The following is a 13,249-nucleotide window of genomic DNA, read 5'->3' as shown; positions in this document are numbered from 1 at the left end:
TGTATTAAAGTAGTAAAAAGTTAAGTATTTGGTCCCATATTCATAGCACTCAATGAATACATCAAGCGTGTGACTCCAAATGTGTTGGATACATTTGCTGCTTGTTTTGGTTGTGTTTAAGATTACTTTGTGCCCAATAGAAATTAATGGTAAATCATGTATTGTGTCATTTGGGAGTCACTTTTATTGCAAATAAGAATAGAATATGTTTCTAAACACTTCTACATTAATGTGGATGCTACCATGATTACGGATAATCCTGAAGGAATCGTGAATAATGATGAGTAAGAAAGTTACAGATGCACAAAGATCATACCCCCAAGACATGCTAACCTCTCACCATTACAATAACAGGGAAGGTTAGATATTTGTGCATCTGTAACTTTCTCACAAAAAATTGTGTCACTGTCTCAATACTTTTAGAAGAATGTGGAAGCATCAATTCTCTCCGTCCATCCTAACACTATGCTCATATTGTGTAAGGCGACAGTAGTATTGTGTGTAGACTCAATACGGTTTCTCATGCTTCATTTTCCGTTCATAACAGCAGAGCAGTTGCCAGCTTACAGTTAAACTAAGATATATCATGTCAAGTATTACCTCACTGGTTATGGGTTAGAGCGGGTCCAACTCAAAAGTTGACGTAAGTGAGGAATAAAGTAATGAAATCCATTTTGGCACATGCAGAAAAATAGCTAAACATTTGTACAAATAGATAAATACGCTAAACATTGCAGGTAACGGAAGAGGTAATCAGTCACACAGATCTACAATTATCAGAAGGTATTACAATCCAATAAAATCACATCTTGAACATGCATGGTTGAGTACAACCATGTAAAGTAGATAGATCTAAACCTCTTTCGTAGCATTTGATGATGCTCAATATGGAGACATTCATCCAGCGAGGTCAAAGGTGCTATCGTCGAATACTTCCAGGTTGAGACCTGTGGGAAAGAAACAAGAATGAAAACATGTTGTTCACCTAACAAGGCAAGGTACGGTTAGAAATAACTCTATTGTCTATAAACCAAAATAAAATCTTTTAAAAAATTGCTTTGAAAAAGATTTTAATGTATGAACATTTTTGTAGTTATAATTAAATTCAAATAGGTGGAGCAAGTTTTTGGGTATGTGTGACAGTGTTGGTTGCGTCAATCTCCTTCCCCCAACCTGGGCTCGAACCAGGGAGGACACTGAACCCATCGACAACTGTTACCCACAAAGCATCATTACCTGTCACTCAACAAAAGCAGTGGCCCTTGCAGAGCAAAGGAAACAACCAGTTCAAGGTCGCAGAGCGATTCAACGCTAGTAGCGCGCACAGCTAACTAGGTAGCCATTTTACATCGGCTACACTCACCCCCCTTTGACCTCCTCCTTCTCCGCAGCAACCCCAGCAGCCGGCACAATCTTGTGTGTGTGTATGCATGAGTATGTGTGTGTGTGTATACCCAGGGTAAGGAGGAGGGGGGGCGTCGTGCGTTCCGGTTTTGCCGATGGCGTCCTCGTAGGAGGGCAGGCCAGGGGGGTCGATCTCCTCCAGGGGGAGTGGGGGCATGAGCACGGGCTGCAGAGAGACCTCATCCAGTCTCCGCATGATCAGCGAGGCGTTACTGCGCCTTGGACGCACCCTGACAGAGCTGGAAGAGACACAGTCAGGAATGATGCAGTATCCCTTTGAAGAATGTGTGCACACACACACACACACACACACACACGTCAGCACCTGCTTACACACATAACCAACCTTGACTAACCTATACCCCCGCACATTGACTCGGTATCGGTACCGGTAAATAGCCTCGTTATTTTATTGTTACTCTTTTATTTTTTTACTTTAATTTATTTAGTAAATATTTTCTCAACTCTTATTTTTCTTAAAACTGCATTGTTGGTTAAGGGCTTGTAAGTAAGCATTTCACAGTAAGGTCTACACCTGTTGTATTTGGCGCATGTGACAAATAAAATGTGATTTGATTTAATTCAAACTATTGATCCAGTGACCACTGTCATTCAGTCAACAAAATGGCCCACATCTAACTCACCCTGCACGTGAGAGGTTATCCTTACAACTCCCCTTGCAGAAGTACCAGACCAACAGGCCGACGATGACGATGGCCACCCCTGCCACGATCAGACCCACAAGCAGGGCAGTCACATCCAGCCGCGATGGCCGCGAGTCGTAATCTGTGGGATCACACAAAATTAACCAATGTAAGTATTTTTGCACATATGACACACTGCAAGATTCCTAAATATGCTGCCAACTCTCCTTGAGAGAGTCACAGTGTATGGTGCTTTTTCTCCTTTTTTAACTAGACTAATTTCTACCAGAGTAACCAGGTTTGTGGACTCTCCAGCCATCCTGTAACATTTATGGACTAATAAACCTGTCAAGGAGAAAATAAACTGGACTGCAGAACTTGAGGGCTTCAGTTGCACCCCTGGGCTATAGACTGCATTAGGTTTAGCATTTTGTCCTCCTGCTTGAGGGAGTCTTTCACCTCTCTGTACCCATCAGTGCAGTAGGAAAAGCCTGTGCGATTAGTAGTTGTACAATGGCAAATAGTTGACCTGTGACATACATGTAGTTATACTTAGTCATACTTCTCTTACCCTCTTTGTACTTTTTCCAGAAGTCATCCTGCAAAGTAACATAAAGACAACATCAGGTTGTTGTGTGGTCATGTGACTAGGCCTACCACACAAACTCTGGCTGAACACTTTATCTCAGCATCACTTACTGTCTGAGGGACATTTTCAAAGACCTCTCGTGCTTCCTCATAGTTGCAGACTTCTTCAAAGCACTCCCTCTCCAAATTCCCAGGAGTGAAGAGCTCAAAGTCAAATCGGTTGGCCAATAGATGGCGTCCTAAGAATGCATTTGCCTGCTCCTCTTCCAGGAAAACTAGGGGACCCAATCACATGAGTGGAACAAAATTATGCAAACAATACTTTAATACTATAATTTAGGAATATAACAAAATTATATTTTTAGACATGTTTGTAAACTCATGTCTCACCTTCTTTTGACTGGTCCTCCGTCCCTGTGGTGTGTAATAACTTTCTCATACAAGCAAAGTTTCCACAGGGAAGCAGTTGATACAGTATGAATAAATGCAAAAGCATCGCCATTCACCTGCGGATAATGAGTTGAGCATAGGTTATAGAGATTAGAACATGCATTTCAGAAGTGAGTGACAACAAAACATACCCAGTTTTTATCAAAAAGCTGTTCAGAAGCCTATACAGTTTATGTTGATAGCTTAGTCATTATTTTCTTAAAATGTGCGTTTTAATTTTACACCTTAAATTGTTCAAACTGAAATGTCACTTTTTGGGCGACCAGACCAAATTCACATAGAAGTATGAATTATAGATCTGTAATTCTCATTGAAAGCAAGTCTAAGAAGCTCTAGATCTGTATTATGTGCTTTATTTATATGCTTCCCATTCTTAAATGTCGGTTTTTGCCTCTTTTGCTTTCGGCTTTCGTACACCAGCTTCAAACAGCTGAAAATACAATATTTGTGGTTATGGAAATGATATTTCACAGCGGTTTCGATGGTACAATGATTCTCCACACTATACTTGGCGAACTATTAGAATTTTAGCAACCAGCAAATGGCAGAGCGATTCCTGCATTGCGCACCTTTAACTTTAAAACGTGTGTAAAATCCGGGAAGAGTGTGTAAAATCCAGGAAAAAAACAGGCTACTCCACGAAATGAATGTTACTGAGCAGGTATAAATGACAGTGATTGTTGACTGGTGAAACTGAAATGAAACCACCTACCTTGAACGTTCGCCGATAACAGCTGTGTTTGATATGATATTTCCTTATAAAAACACTCAGAACACTTATCATCAATAGTCAACAACACCGCATGACAAAATATTATAATTCGTCAAATCAATAAAAGTAAAATATTCCAGGAAGCGCGAAGTTTCTGTTTACTCCCAACAACTGTGAACTCACCTCCTGTTCTGTAGTAGTTACCTACCTGTACAGACCTGACTAATCAAGCTTTTCACCTGGATACACTGATCTACAGTGCAGTGTGAACACTTGGTGGCACTTGAAACCACTAAACAAGAGAGAAGCAGCACAAGAGTGAATCTAGTAGAGTAGTAGACTTTCAAGAGCCTTTAAAAACGTTTACTCTACATTTAGCTTAGAACAAATAAACAAACATGTTATAAATTGAAAGAGGTTTGCCAACTCACGCTCCACTGTCGAAACAGGCACTTCACAATCAGGGAAGTATGGGAACTAATGGATGTCATAATGGCTAACAATACCATGCAATATCACACCAAAACATAAAATCACATTCTACTGTAAGTCTTCGTTTCCACTCTCAATTTACTTTTGTTGAAATATATATATATATTTAAGTCCATATCTAAGAGAGGTCAGAGGTCATTCAACTGGAGATTAATGAGGCATATATGGTACTAAACATTGAATGACATTTTGTGGAGAGAGAAACATGTACCCTCTGAATCTAATGGATGTGTACCAGTTTTCCACAAGACCTGTTCCTTTTTGCAGACCATGACTTCATGGCCTGGATTCCTAATTTGCCTGCCGCGTGACCTGTCTCAGCAAATTTACCTTTATCCCTGAGATTTACTGGGATTGACTAGGATAGCCGAGTTTAACAACCTTTTAATGGGGCAAAAAACCCTTGCATGTAATATTTCACCCCAAATGGCTAACCATTTTATCCAGAGTGCTCTTTGTGGTGTCCACAATGCTGCCTCTGCGCTTTAAATGTGAGTGTATGAATTAGCCAGGTTAAAACCCACAGGTTCATGTTCCTCTCAGCCCACAGAAGAGCAGAGGTGTGCGTTCTTGATAAGACAACCTTCCCCGTGCCACACTCTGTCATAAAATATCCCTGTCACAACAGCAACCCCCAAGACACGCTGCAAACGTATCACAAACGTCAACAAAACATCCTGTGTCAACTCAGGGTTCTGCTAAGGCTGATGTAACATGTTAGTGTTATCAGAGCAAATAGCCTGCTCCTGCCTGGTCAACACTCCTGTCAGTATCATTACACTGGTGTTTGTCTTGTCCACTCTGTGTAAATAGGTTTATCTCCATCACGAGTGCTAGGCCACTATTTATGTAAAGTAGTGATATGGTAGTGATATGTAGAGACAGAGAGACATACATAAAGAGAGAAATGGTGCTAATTGAAAGTTAATAGGAAGTCTTCTCCTGTCCTGTGCTCTGCTGTGTGTCTGGACACTGTCAGGGCTTTAGATTTGCTCTGAGGAATGTTCATACAGAGAATGAAAGGCTGATGCAAAAGTGAAATTCCTGACTTTATCTAGTGTGTGACGCTAGATGATATTACAGAAAGGCTTTAAACATGCACTCTGAGGCAAGGCTGTGATGATTGAGTACCATGCTCTGGAAAAGTGATAATATTCTCAGCGGTGGGAATATTCCAAGTCAGCATGATCTGTTGAGAGTCTGACTTCTTACGCACATCCATAGCACATTATGTCTTTAAGGCATAATGAACGGTATAACACTAACAGTCACTGCTGTCCATATGCATACTGTTCATATTTAGTGGAGTACACACCTTTCACATAGCACACAGGATATCAAATTCACCTTCAAGCTGTTTTATGGTGAGTAGCCAGAGGCGTATGATACATAACAAATGATCAGCCAGGCCGACTCAGCCTTACTGTGGTCAACACATCTTCTGGTCCATCCAGGTTACGATAGGAGTATCAGCTCATTTGCCTTTTAGCACTGAGCTGCGTGGAGGAACTACCAGCTTCCAACCGTGATAAGACAGGGGTCATGAAACATGTAGCAAATAAACCAACTGGAGAATGACGTGAAAGTTACAACTGGGAGATCTCACGACACACCATCCATGAAGCAGTAACTTAGGGTCTGAGAGACAAATCAGAGAGTGAGAAAGAGGGGAGAAAGAGAGAGAGATTTAAGATGGGGGGAGGAAAACACCAAGGTGAGAGAAGATAGAGGAGAAACAGAGTTCAAGAAAGAGAAAGAGAGAGAGAGAGAGAAAGGGAAAGAGAGAGAGAAAGCGAGAGAGGGAGAGAAAGAGAAAATGTGAAATCTTTTAGATTTGATTAGGATCCCCATTAGCAACAGCTAGTCTTAGTGGGGTCCGACACAACTAAAAATACACTACAGACAAAAGGCTTTTCAAGTTACATATTAAAACATTAACATGTAGTGTGTGTGTGTTCATCTATCAGTTACACATACATGTCAGTACATACACACATAAAGCAGAGAGAGGGAGAGAAAGAGAGGGGGAAACGGAGGTAGAGCAGGAGAGACAGAGAGAAAGAGAGACAGATGGAGACCGACTCAGACAGCGAGAGATTGGGGGCAGGTTAATGGGGGCTTCGACAGTGTTCAGTAAACCTAACTCTCTCTCACTACATTAGTCTAAATCTGCTTCCTCTGTAGCCCACCTTGCTGGTGGTGACCATGATGAGGTTGAGCTCCTGGGGAAGTGTTGTGTGATTTACTCCCTCTGATAAGACCAGGGGATGCTTCTCCCAGAGGACTCTGGGATAGGAGTGAGCCTTGAGCTTCTGCAGGCGCTGCTGGGCCAGAGCTGTGACATCACCATTAACACACAGGTTGCCGGTTGGTTCTGGCTCTGCCCAGCAGACTGGCAAAAATGCTGTTGCTCCCTTCTTCACACTCTCTTCAGAATAACCTTTGTTTTGATTGACAAATAACCGTTGCATTTCTGCTGTCTAAATGAAATGTGCACGGATGTTAATATTTTGTGAAAAAGTCCCTAAAGTTCCTTACAATGTAAAGGCACGTTATGTTGCAATTTGTTGTCAAAAGTATGACAGCAGTGGTGTTTTAGCAAGAAGTTGACTTGACACTACTTCTGTGTTTCATCAACTACATTTCATCAGTCCCTGAGGGAGAGAACTTGGAGAGAACCCTTTTACATCTAATGCCTGATCCAACACATACATCAGCACAGTTCATAACCTAATGCTCTGGAATCCTGCTAGAGATGACATTTTAACACAGAGTGTAACAGCCAATCATTTGTCCTCTTACAGCATTAGGAGGGAGTGGAATTCCATTCTGGTCAGCTCATTAGTGTATTTTGTGGACATTTTCTCTTTTATCATTCAGAATTCTCCAACAGTGTCCAGGGCTGTTGAAGTGTTTAACGTTTCCTGTTGACATTTTGCATGAAGTAAGATGGACCAGGGTAGTGCATGGAATGTGGTCAACGCCAGTCGCTAGTCTTCTGTGGAAGTGCCACAGATAAAGAGAAGGCACGTCATACCGCAAATATCACAGTAAATGTTGTTCAATGTTGAGAGAAATCATTTAAATTCAAAGGTGGCCTCGTCTGCTTTGTATCAGAGGTGGGAGACCATTGAGAAAATAGAAGAAACCTGCACACTGCTCTTGATAGTATCCCTGCTCTTTAATAAGCTTTACGTATCGACCTCAAGTCCTTCGTCAGAGCTTTTATTAGGTTTTTTTATTTATTAGCACTCTTATGAAGACATAGCTCCACCCACATCCGTTCAACGCATCGAATGGGGTTGGAGTCCAGGGAAAATAGGTAAGACCATTCACCCAAAGTCTTAAACGCTAGCGCTGAAATGAACACTGCTCGGACATCAGCTGAGGAGTCAGGTTGAGAGCGCTCATAACAGTAGGGTCTATAAAGTTCTTAATCAGGAGATCCATGTCACCCTCAGTAACAGGCCCCCAGTCACACTCCATCTCACATTGCCACTCCGGGTCTAACTAGAGCCAGAATCTCACATTGCCACTCCGGGTCTAACTAGAGCCAGAATCTCACATTGCCACTCCGGGTCTAACTAGAGCCAGATGCTCCGGGTCGCCAGGTGAAGAGCCAACATTAACACAACAGACGGCAGCTTCTCTGGACAACACGGTCACAGCTGATGTTAGCATGTGATGCTGAAACTTCTGCGCTACCACTTACCCCTGTAAACAGCTAGACACGATTTACAACTGGTATTAATACAAGCAATACAACCATGGAAGATCTCAATTAGTCTTTTATTGGGTGAATATAAAAATGGTGACAGAAGATTCAACCAGAGTTCGATAATAGAGGGAAGTATTTTAAAGAGGGTTTTGGAGATGGAGATCTTAGGCAGAGGGGGACAGGGTCTGGAGGCTGGTCTTCACGGTTGCCAGATTGCCCTTCCAGGAGCTGAGACTGTCGTAGAGCTGCTGCCACTGCTGCTTGCCGAAGGTGCGGTGTGTGCTGTGGCTGATGGGGGCAGAGATGGAGACACAGTCAGGGAAAGGGGAGCGTAATGCCATACCTGGCAACCCTGAAAGGTATCATTGGAAATCTCAGAGCTTTGAGTCTCCCTCCGACAAAGTAGTGCCAAATACGTCTGAAGTGCCACGAGGGGAGACATTTTCCTCTCATCATACAGACAACCAAACCCTATGATTAATAGGTCTACATAGAACATACCCCAAACCGTAAGCACCAATCAGATCAGAGTCAAACGGAACCTGCTTTGTAGCAGAGAATAAAAAGAGATGTCTAGATTTCCTTTACGGAAACCTATCAACAATAGCATTTATACTCAACTGGCAAAAAATAAGTATCCACAGGTGAAAAAAAGTATTTCTGTACAGCAACACAAGAACAAAGACAAACTGTATGTTTGTATAATTGGGAGCTCTGAAGGAAGGTTCTCAGAAACCCTGACCTGATTGCTACACAGTAAAGAGACTGTCTCTAGTACAGGGTCGTATTCATCCGACACCAAACGGAAGAAAAAGGACTGAAAAAGGGGAGGGACTATTAGTTTCCTGTTGCAAAAATGTTTTTCTACATTGCGCCTTAAATGAACACGACGCAGCTTTAGCCTGCCAAACGCAGCCGCTAACATCGCAGAACACACTTCATTACAATGCCACGTAAAAAAAAAAAAAAGACTGTTCTGGCTTACCTCACAACAACTTTTCGCTGTGTCTGGTCAATTTTGCAGTACACCATCTTAGTCCGAACGGCTACAGACAAAAGAAGAGATAGGAAGAGGGGAATTACAGAGCTGTCAGAGGGGAGTATAGTATTACAGAGATAGTGTGTGTGTGTGTCAGATTGGATCTGAGGCGGTGTTGGTACCGTCGATGACGAAGGCTTCTACTTGGTCTTCTTCTATCTGCAGCTCCTGCTGCATGGTGTCAAAGGAGATGTCTTTAAACTCCACCGCCATGCCCATGAACGTCAGCAGACGCATCTTAGCCATGTTCTGCTCATGGTTGAGACCTGGGGACAGGAGGACAGAGTTATTAAAACACAGGAATAACATCATGCTTGACACCTGGGGACAGGAATAACATCATGGTTGACACCCGGGGACAGGAGGACAGAGTTATTAAAATAGAGGAATAACATCATGGTTGACACCTGGGGACAGGAGGACAGAGTTATTAAAACAGAGGAATAACATCATGGTTGACACCTGGGGACAGGAATAACATCATGCTTGACACCCGGGGACAGGAGGACAGAGTTATTAAAATACAGGAATAACGTCATGATTGACACCTGGGGACAGGAGGACAGAGTTATTAAAATACAGGAATAACATCATGATTGACACCTGGGGACAGGAGGACAGAGTTATTAAAATACAGGAATAACGTCATGATTGACACCTGGGGACAGGAATAACATCATGCTTGACACCTGGGGACAGGAATAACATCATGATTGACACCTGGGGACAGAGTTATTAAAACACAAGAATAACGTCATGATTGACACCTGGGGACAGGAATAACATCATGATTGACACCTGGGGACAGGAATAACATCATGATTGACACCTGGGGACAGGAGGACACAGTCATTAAAACACAGGAATAACAAGACATGACAATTAAATAGATAATCAATCAATAGCAGGTCACCAACTCTTAGGTACCATTAATCATGAGATCGTTAACTACAATTACTGAATACACATTAGGAAAACCTAAACAAACAAATCAACAGTCAATTGTCAGTTGGCTGGGTGATTAAGAATGTAACTCACTAAGGTTCAAACTCTCAGGGCAACATCGGAGGGAAACTCCAAGAAATAATCATTCTGTGGTGGAGTATGAACACACAAACACACTCAATCCCACTTGACTCAGGGAGGTTCCCTTGGCTAATTGCCTGTGTCCAGCAGTGTGTAACTAGTGACTAGGCATATTAACACAAACACCACTATACCACGATGTCTGCAGTGAGAGCCAACCCCACCTGCCCTGTGTGGGAGGACCAACCATGTTAATTGGACCACTATGTTCTCAGCAGTGTGTGTGTGTGTGGACAGAGACACACTGCTGACACACAAACAAACACACACACACACACACACTCCAACACTGTATTCACAGATGTCAGCGATTTAGGCAGGGTGTGTGTGTGTGTCCAGTGCATTTGATCTCTGCAGTCAGGTCACTAGCCGCGAGGTAGCCCCATCGAGTCTTGAGTTCACTCACCGAGGGAATCGATAAAGTCTTTGTTGCTCTGGTAAAACTTCACGTAGGCAGCTAGCTTTGCACTCACAAAGATGGTCAGGAGCTGGGAACGAGGGAGAACAGAGAGAGAGAGAGACGTGGAAGGCTATGTAGTCACTGTTAAAACTATCAGGTAATAATGTGGCATCATTGTTATGAATCGATTAATATGAACCTATTAAATCCTCCTCTGTGGTGCCAACAACAGCGTTAAAATGTTACTGCCTTGTTAACATTAGGATGAGCTGTTCCCTGAGCTGGGGTTCAGGACTCACATCATGGATGAGTTCTCCCTCTAGGAAGCGGACAGGTTTGAGGGCCAGGAGGTGGTCCAACAGGAAGGTGTTGGGGTCTTTCAGGGCTCGCACGATGCATCTGGGGGGAGGGACGACAGAGGGGTGAGTGACAGCAAAGACAGCCAGTCATATGTCAGATCTTGTAGTTATGATGGGTTGCAGTAGGGTAGAGGTGTGTATGTGTGTACCTGTGGGCATCAACACGTGCTTGTGAGGCGTTGTCCTCTGTGTAACTCCCCAGCAGCTCCACCATCACCTTAGCTGCAGCATCGCTGTAGAGGAAAACACACACACTCAGTGACACAAGGACAAACAGCAACACACACACACTCAGTGACACAAGGTCAAACAGCAACACACACACACTCAGTGACACAAGGACAAACAGCAACACACACACTCACACCCAGTGACACAAGGACAAACAGCAATCACACACTCAGACACACTCAGTGACACAAGGTCAAACAGCAACACACACACTCAGTGACACAAGGTCCAGCTCAAGAAAAACACATTGCAGATACACAACACATATCCCATTGTAATGAGGAATTACTTTTAGAAAAATATGGAAAATGAGGACGCCACCAGGTACCAGACTGTGTGCGATGACGCCACCAGGTACCAGACTGTGTGCGATGACGCCACCAGGTACCAGACTGTGTGCGATGACGCCACCAGGTACCAGACTGTGTGCGATGACGCCACCAGGTACCAGATTGTGTGCGATGACGCCACCAGGTACCAGACTGTGTGCGATGACGCCACCAGGTACCAGACTGTGTGCGATGACGCCACCAGGTACCAGACTGTGTGCGATGACGCCACCAGGTACCAGACTGTGTGCGATGACGCCACCAGGTACCAGACTGTGTGCGATGACGCCACCAGGTACCAGACTGTGTGTGGTTAGTTACCTCTTCTTACATTCGACCAGGGCCTCGTACACCAGCCTTAGCAGTGTGTGTTTCTTCTCTGTGTTCAGGTTCCAGTCTGTGATCCACTTACGCACCTGAACCACAAACACACAAGCAGAACCATGGAAACATCAATCATCCTTCCTCTACAATGTCTTGTTCCTGCACAGAGCCCTTACATGTGAGTGGAAAAGTGTGGTCTGAGCGCATTGGATGTGCACATCGGTGAGAACAGTGTGCACAGTTAGAGTGTATAGAGTGTGCACAGTGAGAGTGACAGTGTATGGCGAGTGTGCACGGTGAGAGTGACAGTGTATGGCGAGTGTGCACGGTGAGAGTGACAGTGTATGGCGAGTGTGCACGGTGAGAGTGACAGTGTATGGCGAGTGTGCACGGTGAGAGTGACAGTGCATGGCGAGTGTGCACGGTGAGAGTGTCAGTGTATGGCGAGTGTGCACGGTGAGAGTGTCAGTGTATGGCGAATGTGCACGGTGAGAGTGACAGTGTATGGCGAGTGTGCACGGTGAGAGTGACAGTGCATGGCGAGTGTGCACGGTGAGAGTGACAGTGTATGGCGAGTGTGCACGGTGAGAGTGACAGTGTATGGCGAGTGTGCACGGTGAGAGTGACAGTGTATGGCGAGTGTGCACGGTGAGAGTGACAGTGTATGGCGAGTGTGCACGGTGAGAGTGACAGTGTATGGCGAGTGTGCACGGTGAGAGTGACAGTGTATGGCGAGTGTGCACGGTGAGAGTGTCAGTGTATGGCGAGTGTGCACGGTGAGTGTCAGTGTATGGCGAGTGTGCACGGTGAGAGTGACAGTGTATGGCGAGTGTGCACGGTGAGTGTCAGTGTATGGCAAGTGTGCACGGTGGGCGTACCTGGTCGAGGTCCGTGGGGATGAAAGCGATTGCGTTGCAGGTGGTTGCTACCTTGATGAGGTTGCAGTAGACTGTGTACCTCACTGGGGCTGTCTCATCCATGCCATGGAACAGGTTACTCAGCCTACACAACCAAAACCATACAAGTTAGTTTGAATTTATCATTAAGACATGGGTTACGGTTAGTGTTTACAAGGGTCCCACTTCTTCCACAGTGCATAAACAAACCCAAATCTTCAGTCGCTGATTCCATGAACTACGTCCTAGTGATCCAGGCATCTAGAGTGGATGGCTGCATACTTCACAGGTCAGGAAAGACTAGTAGAGAACAGAGAAGAGTGTGTGGACTTACAGCTGCATCCTCAGGGAAGGCCTCTCTCCCTCTCGGGACTTGACCAGCTTCTCACAAAGACTCTCGATCAGGGCCTCCTGTTTCTCCGCCTCCAGGATGAGTAGCAGCGACACTATGCTGTTCATCACACTCTCCACTTCTACAGAGAGGAGAGAGAGGAGAGAGAGAGACAACTATCAATCACAATGATACCATTCATCATGATTAAAGACTCATTCATACAAGCCACTTTTAGGAGGAGAC

At 44.3% G+C, this 13,249-nt stretch overlaps 2 protein-coding genes across 2 annotated transcripts; both read right to left on the bottom strand.

The window, feature by feature from the left end:
• Positions 1 to 513: 513 nt before the first annotated feature.
• prrg4 (proline rich Gla (G-carboxyglutamic acid) 4 (transmembrane)) lies at positions 514 to 4,257 on the bottom strand. The gene is made up of 7 exons (XM_041859591.2): positions 3,799 to 4,257; positions 3,027 to 3,142; positions 2,748 to 2,911; positions 2,620 to 2,647; positions 2,049 to 2,190; positions 1,455 to 1,643; positions 514 to 947 (listed from the first exon to the last, which is right to left on the bottom strand). Exons 2-7 carry the CDS (start codon positions 3,136 to 3,138, stop codon positions 920 to 922), a joined length of 663 nt encoding a protein of 220 aa, XP_041715525.1. The 5' UTR covers positions 3,139 to 3,142; positions 3,799 to 4,257; the 3' UTR covers positions 514 to 919.
• Positions 4,258 to 8,060: 3,803 nt separating this feature from the next.
• Positions 8,061 to 13,145, bottom strand: eif3m (eukaryotic translation initiation factor 3, subunit M; the record flags this gene model as incomplete). The annotated part of the gene is given in 9 exon segments (XM_045218409.1): positions 8,061 to 8,296; positions 8,994 to 9,054; positions 9,170 to 9,313; positions 10,540 to 10,621; positions 10,833 to 10,932; positions 11,042 to 11,125; positions 11,774 to 11,868; positions 12,655 to 12,778; positions 13,007 to 13,145. Coding segments are annotated over 9 exon segments (953 nt in total), but the record flags the coding sequence as incomplete, so codon positions are not given.
• Positions 13,146 to 13,249: the final 104 nt, after the last annotated feature.

Source organism: Coregonus clupeaformis, unplaced genomic scaffold (genome assembly GCF_020615455.1).
Source record: "Coregonus clupeaformis isolate EN_2021a unplaced genomic scaffold, ASM2061545v1 scaf1549, whole genome shotgun sequence".
In the NCBI taxonomy this organism is placed as follows: Eukaryota; Metazoa; Chordata; class Actinopteri; order Salmoniformes; family Salmonidae; genus Coregonus; species Coregonus clupeaformis.
Note: the sequence above shows the minus strand (reverse complement) of the source record. Positions and strands in the feature narration are given on the sequence as shown.

What these genes read in the sequence shown, in the direction of transcription:
- prrg4 (XM_041859591.2), bottom strand. Translation starts at nt 3,138, where the DNA reads ATGGCGATGCTTTTGCATTTATTCATACTGTATCAACTGCTTCCCTGT. An exon ending in TTGAAAATGTCCCTCAGACA is followed by an intron (nt 2,648 to 2,747) that starts GTAAGTGATGCT and finishes GTTACTTTGCAG; the next exon opens with GATGACTTCTGGAAAAAGTA. An exon ending in CCCCCTCCTCCTTACCCTGG is followed by an intron (nt 948 to 1,454) that starts GTATACACACAC and finishes TCTTTCCCACAG; the next exon opens with GTCTCAACCTGGAAGTATTC.